This window comes from Rutilus rutilus (assembly GCF_951802725.1).
Source record: "Rutilus rutilus genome assembly, chromosome: 6".
In the NCBI taxonomy this organism is placed as follows: domain Eukaryota; kingdom Metazoa; phylum Chordata; class Actinopteri; order Cypriniformes; family Leuciscidae; genus Rutilus; species Rutilus rutilus.
In genome coordinates, this window is record NC_140214.1 from 7,654,426 (window position 1) to 7,675,888 (window position 21,463).

A 21,463-nucleotide genomic window follows, 5' to 3' on the forward strand; every position below is an offset into this window, starting at 1 on the left:
ACTCTTAATAAGCATAATTGTGTTGAGCTGTTTCATAACACATTTTTTTAAATCAGGTTGAGGCAGATCATTAGCAGGTTATTAGTTTCTATATAGTGTTTCAGCAAAGTTAAACATACAGTATATAATGAACGGGAGTTTCAGAAAATTTTGTGTTAAATATGCCACCTTATTTTAGCCCAGACAAAGAAAATCCTGACAATTGTCAGTTTTTTCAAAATCAAGAGACAGATATTCAGTGCTGCCTCTCATGGGGTGTCATACATCTTAATATTCAGAACAATGTTCACAATTTTGCTTCTTGAAAGTTCAGAACAAAATTCAGTTAAAACCACGTAAGGTTATATGGCAAGGTAATGAATGAATAAATGAATATATATATTCATATATTTATGGAGGAGGCAAAGTCCTCAAATTTTTTATATATCAAATGCAAATGTATGTCCCTGTTACACTGAATTTTCCTGGTTAAATAAACATTACATAAAAAAGAGAGACCAAATACAAATCTATTTATTTCTTTTTATTTTGGTATTTTTAGACTATGCAATGTTCTATTTATTAAAACCAAGTATAAATTTCATCAAGTTGGTGTTTTTACGCATTTTTCCGTTTATTCCAAAATATTAACTCAAGGCAGTAACAATTTAAGCAATATATTTTTGTTTGTGAACTAATGTACAGCTTTTCTTTTTAATAGACATTATAGACCTATCTGACAGCGAAGAATCAGACTTCGAGCCGAATTCCAAATCAGCACTCAGGACCCTAAATCAGATCCATTTGGGATGCCATTCACTCTAGAAAACCCCAGCTAAGTACTTTATACACATGCAAGCTTGAAAGAGATGATAAAGGAAAAACATAGTCAATGATAGGCACTTTAGGCAGTGAACCCAAGACTAATGGAAGAAAAAGGACGAGACATCGTGACTCACACGAAGAAAACCACAAAGATAACGTTGATAAGGTTATTTGATCCCTGAGATATAGATACAGAAAAGACTTTCTTCTTCTTAAAGACCTTTGAATGACCCACAGACACGGGGTTGAAATCCACAGAAAGACCACAGAGACTGTTTTTACATATAAAAATGCTAGACGGACTTATAATAAAACAACTGCATAATTCTATATTATGTCTACAACCTATATGTGTGACTATTATGCTTAGATCACACATCATAATTCATGCAATTGTTATAGCTATTAAATGGTTTAATGGAAGCATGGAGTGTTTGATATCAGTGTGAATGTTGTCTGACCTCTTTAATTATTCTGTCAGTCATATCGGTGTAAAATATATTGTATTCTTATTATAGAAATCATGTCTAAACTGTACTCTCTAAACATGTCTACTCTCTGCTAAGAGCGGGAAAGCTAGGAGACCATCAGGTAACATGTGGGTTATTCTTCAATTGGGGTGGCAAATGAGAGGCAGAAATTGTAAAAATGCTTGTTTGTTTTCTTTTATAAAATGTATTGCTATGCATTTAAAATTAGTTTAATATTCTATATCCATTAAAATTGAAGCTTAATAACATTTAGATTTTTAAATAATTTGAATCAAACACTGGTGAAACAACCACTTATGTCTATGGTGTTACCAATATTTGAAGTAAAATGTTGGTTTGTTTTAAAATGAGCAGGGATATGCAACTTTAGGTAATAATTAACAAATACATAAATTACTTTAAGGACTCAGTTTCATTGATCATTTAAATTTCATTTTTCAAAAGAAATGTTTAATTGTTCATCTTGGCCCCTACTTTTGCCAATTTTTTTTTTTAAATACATAAAAAAGCAGGAAAAATGGTCTGTGCTATACCTTTATAGTCTTTATTCTAAAATGTTAAAACCACTTTACAGTCTAAAAACATTAAATTATAAGATTAAATGGCTCTGAAGGAAAGAAATTTCAGATAAGTTTTGAAGTAACACCACAGACGTAATATTGCATAAAAGGTTAAACAATTAAAAGTTTATTGAGCAAAAACAGACAAATTAGCCTAGATCCAGACTTTTCTAAAATGGATGCTGCCATCATGATGATTTAAAGATCAGGGGACATTTTAGAAATATGAATAAGTATTGTTGTATTACAAATTTATTAAAGGAGAACTCCGGTCAATTTTAACATTGAGCTCGTTTTTTTGTACATTTGGAGTGCTGTCAATACAGAGAACAACGACAAAAATCGGTGTTATCCTCTTTTTAAAATTTGCACCCTGTTGACTTCAATGGGGCAAGTTTTAAACCTGCTTTTAGCCTCTTAACATCCTTGATGTGTCATGACAAGTGCCCAGCCAATGTGAGTGCAACAGGGTGCAAATTTTAAAAAGAGGATAACACGGTGTAGGCAACACCGATTTTGTCGTTGTTCTCTGTAATGACAGCACTCCAAATTTACAAAAAAAAATTCTCCTTTAAATTTTTAATTTAGGTTCCAATACAATAGTATATAAACTGGGAAAGTTGAGTAGATTGAATTTATTTGAGGTATAGATGATGATTATATCAACTGTTAGAGTTTCCAGCAAGAGATTCCTGCTCTATTGTAAGTTAAATGAGTCAGATTACTGAGACTCTCACCCTTTGTCTTTAATGGCTCTTGGAGCCCCAGCCCCAGTCGTTGAATAGTTATGCTGATTGAATTAGGATTGGTAACACTCTAGAGTCTAGGCCGGGTTCCTAAACCTGTACACTTCATGCTTTGTTAAGAGTGTCTCCACCTCTATGTAAATCCCTTATATAAATGTATATAAATTGCAATGTAAAGTTCCTTTAGTCAGACTTGGATGACTACAGCGACGCACAGCGAGTTCTCAATAAAGAGTAACTTCTGCTTGAAAGACGTCTCCTGGTCTCTGCTTCGATGAAGGAAAAGTTTCCAACAGTTTTTATCAAAATTTTTATTAAACTATGTAAAATCTGCAAGTTATCAACATAACACCACAGACACTAATAAAGTGTGACACATGGAATTGTCATGAATTTAGCTAACTTTAAGAAAATGAATAAGAAAGAATGTACTCACCATGCACCCCTCAGATCAACCAGCACCTGCAATGACCTTTACACACAGGAAGTAATCCAAATAGATTTCCCCCTTTTCTTAAAGGGAAGACATCCATTGATGTAACACCACAGACATGAATTTGGGGGACACTATTTCTTAGATATTACAAAATATGTATTTTTTTTAAAACAATTTAATAAAATTGTACATGTTAAATAAAATCTATATTCACAATATATCCACTTTATTTGTGTTACAAATGTTATATTGTTGCAATTACATTCCATGATACCTCTCTGAGGTATGGCGGGAACATGCATATTTTGTTACAAATGCAATCTCTCAAACTCAATTAAATATTCGAAAAGAGAATCGAAAAGACGACAGATCAAGACAGCAGAAAATGGATTAACAGTTTCATTCAAGCCATAACGACTATAGTGTCATCTACTTTTCTTTCCTAGTTCTTTTCTTTCCGTAGAGTCTCGTGTTCAGTTAAGTTTTGTTAAATGTTAAGTTTTGCCGTAAAGCCCGCGTCAATATTCAAACCGGAGGCTGCATTTTCAGGACAGCAGTTCCAGGACCGCATTTCTAGGACCCTAGGTTTTTAGTGACAACGCCACCTACCGAATTAGAGGACCAGCGAAGATGGATGACAATCAGAGTGTGAGTATCAAATGTGAATCAAATTTATTTTGTTAAACTGTAAAAATAATTGTGATGCATTTCATTGGAAAGTTAACATAGCCAGTGTGATGGTGGTTTGCTAAATAGTCTTGAATGCATAGCCATATTAGCCTCTAATGCTGTAAAATGAATTGTTAGCACATTCATTTAATGGAACTGTTGCATGATAAGCCTGTGTTGACATATTGACAGCACAATAAACTGTAGCATGTTCGATCTGAAAGCCTCTGGTGTTCTTTTTCCAGAGGTATGCATGACAATATGTATATGCATGACAATAATATATTGTGCATGTTTCTGCCCTTTCAAACCCTACTGTATATTAAACCTTATGCTACTTATGTACAGACCTGTGTATATTTCAATTAACAATTTTCTTTTGATAGGCCATCATATATGGCCTGGCTGGGCTTCAGAATTTGTCTCTGCAGGATGCTGAGCAGGCCTTCCTCTCTGGTCCTGATTATCATCACAGGTAAGAGTAGAAAATGGAATTGTTTTTTATACAATGTCCAATGTATCCTTTTTTAAGCGTTAACAGTATTTCTGTTAACCTAGCAGTGATTATGTTCTCCACTTACTATTTCAGTAAAGTGGAAGAATTTAATACGGTGATAGAGAAACAATTGAGAAAAGAGGGGAGAGCATCCAGGTGGTAGGTAGTGCTGCTGCATACATCACAATGTGTGCTTTAAATATTTATTTATATATATATATATATATATTTAATGTATATATATACTTATATATATATATATATATATAGTATATGTATATATATATACCTTTCCTGACCATATATACAGTATATATATATATATATATATATATATGGTCAGAAAAAGTTGTGTCAATAATATCTTATTTCTATTCAGATTTCTTGCAGCTCTCTCTATTATTTTTTTAATTATTATTCTCTCTTTTATTATTTCTATTATAGTGTTTCAAGAACCTTTGTTCCCACAACATCAAAATTATTTTTTTCCAAATCTTTGAACAGTATGCAATAATAGTATTATGAAAAACCTACTTTGGTGCACTAGTCCTCGGCTTTTGGCAAGATTCTCTGGAGTCTGATTGTCAATAATTATCAAGAAAATTCGAAATTTCGCGGCACGGTCGCTAGGAGGTGCCAAAATTTTCTATATGTCAGTGGCCATATTTACAAAAATGGCTATAACTCATGAACAGAACTAGATATTTTCACCAAACTTGGGACACGTGTATGAGCCAAGCGGCAACATTCTGATCTGAAAAATGAAGCCTACCCGGAAGTGCGAAAAACTGCAATACATCGAAAATCCGCTAGGGCGAGGTCCCAAAAGGGAGCAAATGTCCATAGACCCCATATTAAAATGTCAGTTTTCACAGCATAAATTCATGTTTTTACAGGTTGGTCCCATGGACTTTTATTGTATTTTTCGATATCTTCCAAGTGCCTGACAACTGTGAGGGGGGTGAATTTTTTTCTAACTCGTTAACTTTAGATCGTATTTAGATATAAAATGTATGACAATAAGGGCGTGGTTAACTTTGATTGACAGCTTGATTGACAGCTGACAAGGCAGCGCCACGGAGAATGACAACATAAGAAGCGCCATTTTTTAATACAGTTGACATATAATACTACTGTTTCTGTATCATGAAATGTAGTTTTAAGAGTTTTTCAGGCGAGAATGTAGTTGTTTAAAGCTCAAATCTGTGGTTTATTTATAAAGATTTATGAAAATTGTATCCAGTTGTGAGATCCAGCGATGACCGGGCGCTCGGCGTTCATGTACCCCGCCTGGAACAGCCTTTCCTTGGCTAGTTGTTCTGAGGTTTGCCGCTGACTCTGACGTCTCTGTAGTGGTTAAACATGAGATATAATTCGTCTTATATCTTATATGTATATCTAACGGGCGATTTTTGGTCTCGTAAATCTATAATTTGTTCCCTGGCCAATCGTTTTGGCTGAGGGGAAGTTTCATAACTTTATAAGCTATTTATCTTTACCGTTGTATGGTTAACGTTAGACTAGATCGAGCGCTGACTTTGTATGTTTGACTGAATTGTTTGCTTTATTTGTATAGCTTCTTGTAACTTTACCTGCGTCAGAAGGTGGGCGGGGTTAGGATTTCCCAAGATTTTCCAAGATGGCGCCGCCCATACCCCCCATAAACGGCTTCAAACCAAGCGGGAAGGAAGTCGACCGGAAGTTGAAGCCGGCCGTGTGCCACCATCTTGTAGCAGAACTTTACCTGCTGTTAGCATCCCATTGACTCCCATTCATTTTGGCGTCACTTTGACAGCGAATAACTTTACATCTGAGGCGTTTGAAGACTCCATTTGTCCATTTTTTATTTCTAAAGAAACACGACAATGTATAAAATGCTCCATTACCTTGTAGCTTCCGTTATGGCCCCGTAGAAGCAGTTTTTTTAAAAAGTAGGCTAACGATTGCGTCATAACCACGCGACTCTCTGTCGCGCAGTAGAGAGATTACCGTATGGACGGGAGGAGAAGCTCGCGGGCAATCGGGGGGACGTGGAGGCAAAATGACAAAATAATTAATCAGAATACCTAGCAAAAGTTTCTCCTGCTCCAAGCTCATGGACAGCTCCTACTCACGCTCTCCGTCTCTGCAAGATTCGGAAGGGAATGATTCAGATTTCTCTTGGCACAGCTACTAGAAGACAGACGGGTTGCTCACGTCACATCTACGTTGTCAAGCTCTGTTTGAGTCGGTTTGAGTCTGCGCGTCAGGAACGGAAGTCCTAAAAATTCGCTAAAAATGGGCTTCACTTGTCTCAATTGAGTTCCAATGAGATGGCTCTGTCCACTTCTTATACTGTCTATGCTTCAAACCCGTTCTTCAGAAAGTCTATGGGTGACGTCACAGACGCTTTGTCCATATTTTTTACAGTGTATGGTATGAGCTCAATCTGAGGTTACTCGTGACGATTGGCCACTTGGTGGTGCCAAAAAAATATAAAAATGTCTATAACCACCCAACCATTAGCCCAAATGACTTGAAAATTGGCATGGCTGTCTTTGTATGAGGTGCCACGATAGTCTATGAGGACAATGGCGTATCTCAAAAAACATGGCCGCCAATGAAATTTGAGTAGCTATCAGACAAGGTTACCAAAGGCTGATCAGAACAAAACTTGTGAGCGAGCAGTAACTGCAAGCACTCTGAGTTCATTTAAAGTTTGTAATTTAAGTGGTTTTACTCAATATAGTGAAGTTTCAGTTATAGAAAGTATTTGAATGCAGTGAAGTTTAATTGTGTATTAAGAAATATCCTTGTTTGAGTGGACTCAATTAAAATAAGTTCAGAGTACTCATAACTATTGTTTTTTATCAAATTAATTGAATTGAGGTAATCAGTGTCCTCAAATGTTTTGAGTTAGCTGAACTTGTTGGGTTTTACAGTGTGCGGCTAATCGCTACACCTGTTTAGAATGTATAATGTAAACATTCTTTATTCATATGAAAATACTAAAATATGAAAATCACACACAAACCATCAACCATCTTATTCATGTGTTTATTATCTTCTTATTTCAAGTGTAGAAATGTTTCTTTGGTTCGTTCTTCACAGAGCAGGATTATGACTCGTGTACAATGATTGACAGCTGTAGAGATCAAATGAACGTGCGACGAGTCATAAACTGATGCAAATTAGGAAGAGGAGACAGAACTTGCTCTGAACGCTCTTTCAGCTCTTCAGATTGAATAATTCAGTGGGAAATAAATAAAAAGGGTATTCTATATGACAAAATATTTTGCAAACGTGGTAATAAATCAATATTTCTCCAGATATGCACACTTTTGAACTAAGTGCCCTAACGTACACTGTCTGCATGTATGTGAACACATAAACCACAGTAGACATGAGTGAATTCATATGAGTGTTGCTATTCTATTTCAAATATCATACATTACAGATGGATTATTTTGCAATCCTGACATAAATTAAGAAATGAATGTCACTGCAAACTAGTTTTATTATAAACAGAGGTCAAATATCACAGCTGGAGTCTTTAATCTTTCTAATGATACTCAAGTTTGTCCAGATCAAGTAAGTGTGATGTTTTAAAATGCAATGAATGTTTAACAACAATAATCTGGGGCCATCTGCAATCTTTTTAACCCCTATAAAGGGGTAAGATGGCTAAGATGGCGCATGCTCTGCTGCGACAGCACGGTCTGTACTTTGTTTGTACTTTCTGTTTGTATTATGTCTATTTGTATTATATTGGTTATGTTGTGTGTGTTAAACAAGTGCAGTGCTGTGGAAAAGAATTTCCCCCTGGGGACAATAAAGATAAAGTAAAAGTAAAGTAAATAACTATATCTAAAACACAAAACTACCACACAGTAGCAGAGGATAGCACTCATTGACTCATTCTGCTTAAAACGCTTGAACCCCGTTAATTGCTGCTTGCAGCTATATTTATTATTATTATATGTTGTATTTAAGTCACTTAAAAAAATGATGCACATAATTATAATTATGCAATAAGAAGGAAGAACTGGCATGAATATCAAATATATTTATGTTATTCTAATTTCCTCATTCCTCTCCCTCTCGTTTTGAACAGCTGCTCATCCGGCTGTAGCCATAAAACTAATCCATATGAATGGAGTGGTTTGGTCAAAATTTTCTGAAGACAGATTGAATTTAGGCTTTTATTCACATAAACATTCATCAGCTCACACATCAGTTATGATAAACGGAAGCTCAAGCATGTTCGCTTGATGTGCGTGAACCATTGAAGTTCTTTCTTGTGTTACGCAGCACGTTTGAGCTTCTTCAAGAATCAAAATCCATTTAGTTTTATTAAGGTTTTTTATTCATAAAAGTCAGAGTCAATTCTAACAATAATAAATGTGCATAAAACAAGTCTTTTAGAATGCAGCACAATATCTTACAGCAACTATAAGCAAAGGGCAGGTGTAAGATTCCATGGAGGGCGTTAAGCATCCAAGCAAGTGCTTTCAGCAGGCAGGACCACCTGTGGTTTCACCGTTAGGAACGGCCGACCAGCTTTTAGGCATTGTGTTTAGTGAAGGAAAGTGATGCTTTGGTTTAATAGCTCTTGTGCAGCAACCTCGAATGAGTAAAACGCTGACCTCAGCGGAGGATTTGACAGTTTTTATTCTTCATGCAGTTATTTATGTCCATCATATGACAAATACTGTGTTTTTGAAGGTGTATCTATTAAAAAAAAAGAAAAGGATTTCCCATGACAACAAGCCTAAAAACAGACTTATATGAATTATATGTGATGTAGGTTATAACTGCAATGCAATATACAGCAGGTTATTTCTTAGTCGCCAATGCTAGTAAAGCAAATCTTTTTAATCCCTAATCAATCACAACCGTTTATTGCACAATATTAGAAAACATCATACAATTACACCAAAAAATAAAATATATATTTTTTTAACCTGTTAATCTTTGCCAGCGCACCGGCGCACTGAAGCGTTTTTTTTTTTTTTTTTTTTTATCTAGCAGGTTTTCCTTGTATTGGCTTTGGACACAGTCACCTACAGTTTGTGTTGTAATGAAACGTTTAATGAGTCCAGTTTCCAGTTTGGGTTAAACTGTACTTGGGATTGTCACCGGAAAGATGGAAGAGAGACAGCTGCTATCCGCATTTACCACTCATTCATTTTTATCAGCATGCTTAAACCTGTATATAGCACTATTATTCATAGAATCTCTTAAGATGACAGTTTCACTGTTGATCCCAAATTGACCCCAAACCCCGGATAGAGCGGCTCAGTGAATGTGGTCTGGACTGTGTGGATGAGGGTCATTGTGTCAGAGACGCTGTAGAAGGACAGAATTCCTGCACTGTGATCCACATACACTCCTATTCTAGAGGAGCTGGAGATTACAGGGAGTTTAATTTCTTTCTGATTGTGTCTGAATGCACACCTCGAGTCAGAGCAAGACAATCTCCAGGACTGATCATTAAATCCAAAGACACAATCATCACCATCTCCCTTTCTGCTGATGCTCTTATATGACACTGATATTCCCACCCCAGCCGTCCCACTCCACTCCACCTCCCAGTAACAGCGCCCACACACACTCTCTCTACACAACACCTGAGAAAAATCATGAAATCTGTCCGGATGTTCAGGGTACGGCTGCTCAGTCCCAATAAAAGTAGCCGCTCTGTTGCCTTCAGAAAGACGGAGGTATTTATGTGCAGTGTTCGAATCCAGTGTGGGCTGACAGGAATCTGATTGAAAAAGAAAATTAATGATATAACATAATTTATATATTTCTGTCAATTGTATTATAGTCACCTGCATTGTGAAGCAAAACATGTAAGGGTCAACTTGGAACCATAAATTTAAGGGTCCACAAACCAACCATCCCCATCACTCACCCCCATCACCAGCAGACAGATAACTAATAACAAGTTAGAATTCAGGTGATCACTGATTTATTTTTCGTGAAGATTCATATAGAGTTTGCTTTAATAGTAACACTTACATTGCAAGAAGTCATCTCTGGTCCTGAGTTCAGTCGCAGTAACAATTTCAATGTATGTTACTACTGAAACCAACAGACATGTACAGTGTAATTCATTGGATATTATATGGTGTATGATTGAAATTGCTTAAATAAATGAATATTTACCTTTGCCAAATATATTTTCTGTTGCTTCTTTGCAGACGTATTCAAGTTTCCCTCTTAGCATAGAGACAGATAGAGTCAAATCATCATAAGAGAGGAGAGAACTGACATTGATGCTGTCTGTGGATGCAGGAGGAACAGAGAGAGACTGGAAACTCTACAAAGACAAACAAAAGAACAGATTTTAATAATCAATGAGTCTCATTCACTAATGCGTACACATGTATTTGTGCGTAAAATCTGTGTCCACGCATTTTTTTCTGAATTTATGAGAGTGCATGAACAAAGAGCAGTGCCAGCAAAAAGGACGGGGTGAGCTTGAATTTTTCCCCAAACCAGTTATGTGCAAGTTAACCACAAGTTATCCACAGCCGTTTAAGTGCAAGTTAATACTGAAAACATATCTGTCAAGTTAACCGCAGGCATTTCATTGGTTACCTCAATCACACATTTTTGGACTTTATGGATTAAGTTTAGAGTTCAGAAAAAATCATGGATGGATCAGATTGACAAACATACATTAATGCTGTCTATCAGGTTGTGGTGCCTACTCTATTATGGTTAGAGGTTTGAATTTCTTTCAGAGTTGTGCAATCAATCAGCACTGTGATTGACATGACCAATGAATGAACAGAGATGAGAGTCTGTCTGCTTGTCTTTTCACTGATGTCATTACATACTGATCATTACATACACACACATACTTAACTCAGCAAGTCCTGATTCATGGCACAATTACTGTCAGAATAACGACTGCTAATTACACGTCTGTTAAAGCACTAAAAAGGGTCCTATTATGCTTTTTCACTTTTTCAACTTTAGTTAGTGTGTAATGTTGCTGTTTGAGCATAAAAAAAGATGTGCAAGTTTACAAAGCTCAAAGTCCTCTCCAAAGGGAGATATTTTATTGAACAGAATCCACTTTCCAAGAACTACAATGAACGGCCCCTTTGGACTACAGCACGTTTTTTCCGGGCTTTGTGAAGTGATAATGTTCCTCATTTAAGTAATCCCCGCCCACGAAATATATGGAAAAAAAGGGGACAAGTCCTGGTTGAGCTGCATTAGAGAAGACAGTGTTGTGGCTGTCAAAGTGACACTGTTTTGTCCACCCTGTTTCCAAAACTCATTTGTTTGAAGGCTGACGAATGTTCCTGAACTTTATCTCTGTGCTGCACATTTTATGGAGAACAGCTTCCAGAACCACAATGCAGGCTGTAGCTTTTGCAAGGCTGTTCACCACCCCTTAGGAAAGTTAACATTGGTTTTGTGATCGATTACTGTTTGTATTACCATAGTTTCCGACAAATATGATTAAATGGTGTATAAAATCGTATCTAAACTGTATGAAAAAATTACACAAAAACAAACATCCTGTGAAATCCGTGCTTGCAAAGTCTGTGCTCTTGTTTGTTAACATTCTTTAGTCTGAATCAGGCTTGAATTGATTTGAAATTGACACCACCCTTAATATTTACATCTGAGTGGAGATTACGGTTATGGCAGGGTGGGACATTTCCCGAACATGTGCTAGGCGGTGCCAACACTGGGCCAGCTAACCAATCACAGCACATTTCGTATTTCGGAAGGAGGGGCTTCGTCGAAACCTTAAATAAACGACGCGTTCGAACCAGACTGGGGAGAGAGATGCAGTAATTATGTAAAATATGTGAAAAACAATGTTCCCTTTCGTCAGCAGGGAACTCCGACGCCTCTTCGGGGGAGTTCCCCTGACGAATTGGGATCACGCTAGGGATTGCCTTCGAGTGAATTAAAACGAGCCAATGAACATTGGCATGCAAGGTTTGCATTCCGCGGCCCGCCTACCAGTGCGGGTATAAGGCGGAATCAAGCGCATACACAAACGCTTTCTGCTTCGGAGCCGACCGGTTGTGTCCTCTCTGAGTGAATGAGTTTTAAGATTGTATTTATCTTACGCTCTACGAGTCTGCTGTTTCGGGAAGGGACCTCTCTGTGTTGGTGAGACGGCGTTTCAGCGACCGCGCGATTTCCTGTCTGCCGGCTGCGTCTACACGCTGTTAATTCAAAAGCTGTTTTTACAGCTGGTAAACGGTTGAGTGCGCACAGCGGGCTTGCAGTTTCCCCGCTGTGTCGCCGCGTTGGGTCCCTGTGTGCTTCAGCACAATAAAGAGAGTAATTTCTTCCTGAAAGAGCAACACGAGTGAAGATCGCGTCCTTTTCAGGATGACGTCTCACTCGTGTGTTTCTGGATGCGATCGTTCCTGTCCTTATTTGACGGCCACGTTAATTGTTTCACATGCCTAATCAGTGTGTGAGACTGCGTTCGTGGGTGGTTCATGTTCTCTCATGAGTGCATGACCACGTCGGCACGTTGTTCGTCTCCCCTTTTTAAAGGCTCGAGCCGCTCAGCGTGCCGTGTGCCGTCGAGCGCCGGTTGACAGCGTGGGTTGTCACGGCAACCCAGCGCGCGTCATTCGGCGCTCAAGATGCGTGGTCAAGATCAAGACTCGCGTGCCTCTATGAGTTGAGTCCCTTTGCTTGTTTCCCGATCTAGTTTCTCTTCTGGTGCACCAGGAGAGGGCTACTTTGGCAAATAACATTGGTGATCTGAGGGTTACAGTGCGGAATGTCTCGCCATGTGAAAGACCCTCACGAGCTTCCCACTCCTCTAGCGCATCACAAACATGCTGAGACTGTGTTCGTGGGTGGTTTGTGCTCTCTACATGAGAGCATGACCACGTCGGCACGTTGTTCGTCTTGCCTGAGGGCTTGAACGCTCAGCGTGCCGTGTGCCAGCGATGGCCACGTTCACTGTCTTGCATTCCTGGTTGACGGCCATGATCGCTGTTTCACATGCCTAATCAGTGTGTTGAGACGGCGTTCATGGGTGGTTCATGTTCTCTCATGAGTGCATGACCACGTCGGCACGTTGTTCGCCTCCCCTTTCTCGTAAAGACTTGAGCCGATCAGCGTGCCGTGTGCCGTCGAGGCTTTGAGTGGGATTTTGGTCCTTATCATGAGGGACCAAGCATTTCATTCGGGGCCCCAGGGGAGGACAGATGTCGATTGCTACATCGGAGAGAGGGCTGTTATACTCTGAAAATGATGCTGAGTTCCTACTGTAATGGTGTGTTCTCATGCTGAAGGTTCAGACTTGACAGCCACACTTCCTGGGTCTAAAGTGCCTAGATGTGTGTGAAAAATTTTGGCAGTATGGAAGTATTTTGGTGCCAATATGGCAAGCCAAACATGCCTAAATCTGCAGAAGTTTTTCCTCTCTCACTACCCCTGCACATTCAGTGCACGTGGGTAGTTCTGACTCGGAGTAGAGCTGCGCTTTATGACTGACCGTGATTAGTCACAGCGCTGGCCTTCGGTCAGACGATGTCCACACTGTGGTCCAGAAGCGCCTTAAAACCAGCCCGCTCGGAGTTCGTTTCCCCCCCAGCAAAAGGAGGGGAAATGACCCTGAGAGGAGCGACCCAGAGAGTGTGACGAAAACTGCTCTTTGGGAGTGTGTGTCATCACCACTCCTTCCCCCGGAGGAGGGCCGGGTGGAGAATCCTTTGTTAAATTTTTCTAGTTTCTGTTCCACCGCCGACCAGCTGGTCGGTGGTACCCAAAACCTAAAAAAGAGCAGTTTCTTCCTCCTCTGGGTCATTCACGGTTGGGACTGCCGAACATGCAGTCTCTCCCGCTCAAGAGTAGGACGTCAGTGTGCGCCACCCTCGGGTCTCGCCACTCTCAGTCCTCTCTCCCCAGCTCTCAGATAGCAGTGGCGCCACCTCGGTCACGCCACTCCTGTCTGTCGCTGGGCGGGAAGGCGAGACCAGCAGCCGCCCTCGGGCCTTGCTCCTTGTCTCCTCCCCTTCCCTCGCCAGGCGACAGACCGCAGCAGAACACTCTCGGGTCTTCTTTGCCGTCTGTCCCCCGGTGGAGGCAGGTAGGTGTTGTTCGAATACACACCCAGACCCCGCTCTCGGCCGCCACAATGTCACCAGAGCCGTGTCCCTGCCCTCCACCTCGCTGCCCCTCCGCGGGAACGCCGGTCGTGCGGGTGGGCTCGTTGCGGCGGTTTTTCAGAGCCTGGTTAGAGCTCCCGAGTCCGTCGCGCTGGCTCATCCGCACCAACCGGCTCGGCTATGCAATTCAATTTGCACGCCGGCCTCCCAAGTTCAGGGGCGTCCACTTCACCCATGTGCGTCCAGTGGATGCCCCGGTCTTGCGGAAAGAGATCGACGTCCTACTGGCGAAGGACGCGATCAAGCCGGTCCCTCCAGCCGATATGAGGTCAGGGTTTTACAGCCCTTACTTCATTGTACCCAAGAAAGGCGGTGGGTTACGACCAATCCTGGATCTGCGAGTATTGAATCGGGCCCTGCACAAGCTCCCGTTCAAGATGCTCACGCAGAAACGCATTTTCGAGTGCATCCGTCCCCAGGATTGGTTTGCAGCGATCGACCTGAAGGACACATACTTTCATGTCTCGATTCTTCCTCGACACAGACCGTTCCTTCGGTTTGCTTTCAAGGGTCGAGCATATCAGTACAAGGTCCTACCCTTCGGGCTGGCCCTGTCACCCCGTGTCTTCACGAAAGTCGCGGAGGCGGTCGTTGTTCCCATGAGAGAACAAGGCGTTCGCATTCTCAACTACCTCGACGACTGGCTCATTCTGGCACACTCGCGAGATGTGTTGTGCGATCACAGGGACATGGTGCTCCGGCACCTCAGTCAGTTGGGGCTTCAGGTCAACTGGGACAAGAGCAAACTCTCCCCTGTGCAGAGGATCTCTTATCTCGGTATGGAGCTGGACTCGGTCGCCCAGACTGCGCGCCTCACGGAGGAACGCGTCCAGTCAGTGCTCAACTGCCTCAAGTCTTTTCGAGGCAAGTCAGCGGTTCCACTGAAACAATTTCAGAGGCTCCTGGGGCATATGGCAGCCGCAGCCGCAGTAACGCCGCTCGGTCTGTTGCATATGAGACCGCTCCAGCACTGGCTTCGCGATCGAGTCTCGAGGTGGGCGTGGCAGAGCGGCAAGTTCCGGGTCAAAGTCACCCCGAGCTGTCGCCAAACCTTCTCCCCTTGGTTGGATCCTGGGTTTCTACGGGCCGGAGTGCCCCTAGTCCAGGTTTCCAGGCATGCTGTGGTTTTCACAGATGCTTCTGCCAAGGGCTGGGGGGCCATGTACAGAGGGCATGCAGTCTCGGGTCTGTGGACGGGGCCCCAGCTGCATTGGCACATCAACTGCCTAGAGTTGCGAGCAGTACACCTAGCTTTGTGTCGCCTCAAGGGGTTTCTCAGACACAAACACGTACTGGTCCGTACGGACAGCACTGCGACCGTTGCGTACATCAACAGACAAGGTGGTCTACGCTCCCGTCGTATGTCGCGACTCGCCTCCCACCTCCTCCTATGGAGTCAGAAGCTTCTGAGGTCGCTTCGTGCCGTTCATGTCCCCGGGGAGCTCAATCGTGTGGCCGACGAACTTTCACGTCGGTCCCCCCTTCCGGGAGAATGGCGACTTCATCCCCAGGTGGTCCAGCTGATCTGGCGAATCTTCGGAGCCGCACAGATAGACCTGTTTGCCTCTCCGGACACGACCCATTGCCAGTGGTATTACTCCCTGACCGAAGGGACTCTCGGCACGGATGCCCTGGCACACAGCTGGCCCCGGGACCTACGCAAATATGCGTTTCCCCCAGTGAGCCTTCTTGCACAAACTCTGTGCAAGGTCAGGGAGGACGAGGAGCAAGTCCTTTTGGTGGCCCTGTATTGGCCAACCCGGACTTGGTTTCCAGAACTCATGCTCCTCGCGACAGCCCCTCCTTGGCCGATTCCTCTGAGGAACGACCTTCTTTCTCAGAGACGGGGCACCCTATGGCACCCGCGTCCAGACCTCTGGAAACTCCATGTCTGGTCCCTGGATGGGACGCGGAGGTTCTAGATGGCCTACCACAGGCAGTGGTAGATACCATCTCTTCAGCTAGAGCCCCCTCTACGAGGCGCCTCTATGCTCTGAAGTGGAACCTGTTCGTCGGCTGGTGTTCTTCCCACGGGGAGAACCCACGAACTTGCCCGATCGGTGTAGTGCTCTCCTTCCTACAACAGGGGTTGGAGCGAAGGCTGTCTCCCTCCACCCTCAAAGTGTATGTTGCCGCAATAGCCGCGCATCACGATGTAGTTGAAGGTAAGTCCGTGGGGATGCACGACCTGGTCATCAGATTCCTCAAGGGTGCTAGGAGGCTAAATCCACCTAGCTACTTGCACCCTGTACCCTCTTGGGACTTAACTTTAGTGCTCAAAGTCCTCCTTTTGAGCCTTTGCTGACAGTCGAGCTTAATATCCTGTCCATTAAGACAGCACTCCTGTTAGCATTGGCTTCTTTCAAGAGGGTGGGGGATCTGCAGGCTTTTTCGGTCGACGAATCGTGCCTGGAGTTCGGGCACGGCCTTTCTCACGTTGTGTTGAGACCCTGGCTCGGATATGTGCCCTTCGCGGACCAGGTAGTGAACCTGCAAGCGCTGCCCCAGGAGGAGGCAGACCCAGCCCTAGCTTTTCTCTGTCCCGTCCGGGCCCTCCGGGTTATATAGACAGAACGCAAAGCTTTAGGACCTCAGATCAGCTCTTTGTTTGTTATGGAGACCAGCAGAAGGGGAAGGCTGTCTCCAAGCAGAGGTTAGCCCACTGGCTAGTGGATGCTATCACCAGGGCTTATGAGTCCCAGGGTGAGCCCTGCCCACCCAGGTTGCGGGCTCACTCCACTAGGAGTGTTGCCGCTTCTTGGGCTCTGGCACAAGGCGCCTCGCTAACAGACATTTGTAGAGCTGCGGGCTGGGCGACACCGAACACGTTCGCTAGGTTTTATACCCTACGTGTGGAACCTGTTTCCTCCCGAGTACTTGCTACGGCCAGTAATTAGAGGGAATAGGTGTGTCGGCTTGCGACGCCATTCCGTGAGTGGATACGTGCGTCTTTTTGCTCCGTTGGTTACCCAACAAACGGCTAACCTCGTGAGTTCCTCCATCACCCCCTCCGGTGCCAGGCGTTGCGGACCGCCCGGCACCAGGTCTGCTACCTTCAGTAAGGAGTTGCTAGTAGACTGGGTGTTTTTCCAGTGGTCCCTGCGGCGACCCATGATTGCCACGTGCAGTTCAGCCGTGTCTTCCCCTTGACAGACTCATTCTGTCGTCCTTGTTGAGTATGCTCCTCACTCCTCCGGACTGGGACTACCTTCAAGGACTGCCATATGTTTCACTACCCTACGTGGTTAGTACATATGTGTATTGAGGGCCTTCTTCTAGGCTGCCTCAGCTTCCGCAGCGTCCCCCCCCCCTATTATATCCTTGGGGTCGGACACGCTTTCCCAGTGTTATCCAATATCCACTGATTGGGTCTTGCGGAACAGCAGTGTGATTCCCTAGCTAGCTCCCGCAAAATTTCTGGAAACTGCTGCAGGGCTGTAGCTTAGCTGGGCGCTGGAAGGGGCCAGCACCATGGCGTTTTGGTAGGGATCCCAATTCGTCAGGGGAACTCCCCCGACGAGGCGTCGGAGTTCCCTGCTGACGAAAGGGAACGTCTCGGTTACGTATGGTAACCCTCGTTCCCTGAGTCCAGGGAACGGAGACGCCTCGTCCCGTCGCCATGCTGCTGTACCTTCGCGGAGGACTGGACACCGTTCGGCTCCTCAGCGAAAAGCGTTTGTGTATGCGCTTGATTCCGCCTTATACCCGCACTGGTAGGCGGGCCGCGGAATGCAAACCTTGCATGCCAATGTTCATTGGCTCGTTTTAATTCACTCGAAGGCAATTGGTCTCCCTAGCGTGATCCCAATTCGTCAGGGGAACTCCCCCGACGAGGCGTCTCCGTTCCCTGGACTCAGGGAACGAGGGTTACTATACGTAACCGAGACGTTTTTTGAACAACATAAAAGCATATTCTAGTACACCCCAAAAACAAAATCAAGACTTCACAAAAGAGCATTAATTAAATTAAATTAAAATATAATTAAATAATTAATTAATTAAAGTGCTACACATAACATCTTTTTTCCACCCTCAATATCTATTGTTTTTATAAAGGAGCATGCAGGTCTTGAAACAAAATGAATTGAGGTTACTTCATATATAACTTTATATAATACTTTATATAATATTTATTACAGCAAAAATACCAGAGGAAATATCTTAAGCAATGTAATAGGGGGAATTAAAATTGTTTTGGACAATGTGTCAAAAAGACTGAAAAAACCCAAAAAGAGTCAAAAAGATTGAAAAGCGCTGACTTAGTTTTATTTTTAGAAACTCTTTCACTGTAATAATAAGATAATCTTAAATGTACTGCTTCTGAAATCAGTTACCTGTAGGAAATGTATGTGATCATCTGTGTGTGAAAGTTGCTTCAGCTCAGCTTCTCTCCTCCTCAGATCATCAATCTCCTGCTCCAGTCGCTTCAAGAGTCCTTCAGCTCGACTCACTGCATCCTTTTCCTGCTCTCTGATCATCCGTGTCACCTCAGATCGGCTTCTCTCAATGGAGCGGATCAGTTCAGTAAAGATCCTCTCACTGTCCTCCACTGCTGCCTGTGCAGAGCGCTGTTAGGATACACAGACAATCAGACCTTTCACTCATGGGCTTCAGTGGGACTGGGCTCCTCAAGTCCTTACTAGAGTCCTTAAAGAACCTAAAACATTTCCGACTCCCCTTAAACTTACCTTATGAGTCTTCACAGTCTCTTTCAGCTCCTGAAGCTTTTCCTCTCCCTCCTGGATTCTCTGCTGGATCTTTCCTTGTATGTCCCACAGCTGTTTCTGTAAGAGTAACAGATAACAGCTCTTACTGTATTGCATCAGAAACGTGTATTTTACTAAGATTTGCTTTTCATACCTGTTTCTCAGATCTCTCTGCTTCAGCCGAAACAGTTTCATGATTTGTGTGTTTGTCCATCGTACATAGCAAACAAATACAATGCTGGTCAGTACGACAGTAAACCTCCATCAGTCTGTCATGTTCAGAGCAGATCATCTCCTGCAGTCGTCCAGAGGCATTAGTCACTTTGTGTCGTCTACTACCTGAGTGAAATTCCTCATGTCGCTCAAAATGAGTTTGACAGTATGATTCAAGACACACCAGACAGGACTTGACAGCTTTATATTTCCTTCCAGTACAGACGTCACACTCCACATCTCCAGGTCCAGCATAACTGAGAGCAGGACGAGCTGTTTGGACTTTTGCCTTCTTCAGTGTCTCCACCATTTCAGCAAACACCACATTCTTGTTTAAAGCAGGTCTTGGAGTGAAGGTCTGTCTGCACTGAGGGCAGCTGTAAACTCTCTTCTGATCATCTTTATTCCAGCAGTCTGTAATGCAGCTCATACAGTAACTGTGTCCACAGGCGATGGTCACTGGATCCTTCAGTAGATCCAAACAGATTGAACAGCTGAACTGATCCCACAAAATACTGGCTTCTGCCATTTTACTGCACGAACACACAGGCAGAGAGAAACATAGCCTAGAGCTAATCAGTACTTGAGCTTGAGAAAGGTGTAAAAGGTGTGTTTAACTCTCAACTCTAGAATTACAACTACTCCAGTGACAGCTTCTTCTCACAGAGAGATAATTTCTTACCTAAAATAGTTCCTAATACCTAAAATCTAGAATCTGAAATGTTGTTACTACCTACAGACCCTACAGTGAGTAAGACAATAGCCTACCAGAGAGAGAGAAATCAGGTTTCATTTTACCTAAACCGAAGAGTTTCCTGGTTCTGCGTTTGAGAAACTGAAAGCAGTTTGTGTAAATACGAGGTTAAAATCGACCGGTAGAGGGCGTTCATACACTGCATTTTCATTGACTGTATTGTGCCAGACCTGTCTCTCTGTAAAATTAGTCAACCAAGATAAAATACATCATAGTAAATCTTATACACATTATGTCCATAGTCCATAGTGTAAGACTGGAGAAACTGGAATAACTGGAAAAGAGAGGGCTACTCCTTGAGAAAACAAAGGAAATTAGCATTTGAACTCTCTTGCTATATCACCATCCCCATTCTAGACACGATCACACTTGAGTTGAACACCTCCCAATTTACACATCTCCCATCCTACCTGAATTCACCCAAAAATCTAAATGGTTTACTATGAACAATTATCGTACAGTATTATACATGTTTGGTATTATTTGAAATGTCTGCGACTGGTACAGAGGTCTCATTCCCACAAAGGTAATAAGGTGTGGAGAGTTTAGAGACATCTTGTTAACTGCTTTGGGTGTGCCCCAATGTAAATCAACTGCTGTCCCCAGTAAGTCTGGAACGGTGATTAATGCAAATTCCCACTGTGAACTCATGTTTACATTTGAAAAGAAGTTTCTGCCTTGGTCTGAGTATTTAGGGAGATGCTGAAGAAGGCTCGTGGTGATTTGTAGCTCAAATTAGCCTGTGATGCAGAGTGTATTCCAAGTAGATTGAACCAATTACTGCAAGTTTTGCGTCAGATTTGTGACGACTAATGTTTGGCATCAATTCAAGTGTACATGGATTGCAAAGACAAGAAGTGAATTTCCGTTTAGAACAGCAAATGCTTCTTGAAATCTGGGTGTGTCTTACCTCTGTTTTAATTTAATGTTACTTTAGATAAATGTACATGGGAAACCACGGCATGGCCAATCCAAAGCTATAAGAGAAGTAATGTTGGTCAGCTGTAATAGTGGCCATTCCTCTACTGAAGTAAACTTAAAGTTAATTTCAAGTGTATGCAATTCCATGGGGGCTATACCAAAGTATCTTTGATTGTGTAAACCGTGAATGTGACCGACCTCAGGTATATAGCAATTAGCCTACCTCTGTTTGGTGACCAAAACTGATGGGCTTGTGAATGGGAGACCCGTGTTAAACAGAAGAGGTGAGGACCTCTGAGTGACATAGTTTCCTAATCTGAACGAGTAAAATAAGAGTTAAAAAGAGTTAAATAGAACAATCAAATATATTGTTAAACTATTATATAATTGACCAATAACCAACTGGCAATCTAACCTAAATTCGAGGTCGTGATAAAATGGAGTCAGATAAAAGCTTAAATGGAATTAAATGACTTTGCCACGTGGAAAGACAGTAAGTAACACACCCCATTTGGA

The 21,463-nt window shown here is 42.5% G+C and overlaps 1 protein-coding gene across 3 annotated transcripts; it reads right to left on the minus strand.

Moving 5' to 3' along the window:
- Positions 1-8,540: 8,540 nt before the first annotated feature.
- On the minus strand, positions 8,541-20,109 carry LOC311292358 (tripartite motif-containing protein 16-like). Of its 3 annotated transcripts, none has more exons than XM_084412028.1 (7): positions 20,071-20,109; positions 19,214-19,805; positions 19,042-19,137; positions 18,688-18,921; positions 10,353-10,506; positions 10,206-10,268; positions 8,541-9,948 (listed from the first exon to the last, which is right to left on the minus strand). In XM_084412028.1, the coding sequence occupies exons 2-7, from the start codon at positions 19,799-19,801 to the stop codon at positions 9,422-9,424; spliced, it is 1,662 nt and encodes a 553-aa protein (XP_084268154.1). In that variant the 5' UTR covers positions 19,802-19,805; positions 20,071-20,109; the 3' UTR covers positions 8,541-9,421. The 3 variants fall into 3 exon arrangements, with proteins under 3 accessions (XP_084268154.1, XP_084268155.1, XP_084268156.1); XM_084412029.1 differs by having other exon boundaries at positions 20,041-20,072; XM_084412030.1 differs by having other exon boundaries at positions 10,206-10,265; positions 19,214-20,082.
- Positions 20,110-21,463: the final 1,354 nt, after the last annotated feature.

Bases quoted from the DNA above. Each gene is read 5' to 3' on its own strand.
- LOC311292358 (XM_084412028.1), bottom strand. From the start codon at position 19,801: ATGGCAGAAGCCAGTATTTTGTGGGATCAGTTCAGCTGTTCAATCTGT. The intron at 18,922-19,041 runs GTAAGTTTAAGG...GTATCCTAACAG, and splicing joins AGACTGTGAAGACTCATAAG to CGCTCTGCACAGGCAGCAGT. The intron at 10,269-10,352 runs GTAAATATTCAT...TGTTGGTTTCAG, and splicing joins AGAAAATATATTTGGCAAAG to TAGTAACATACATTGAAATT.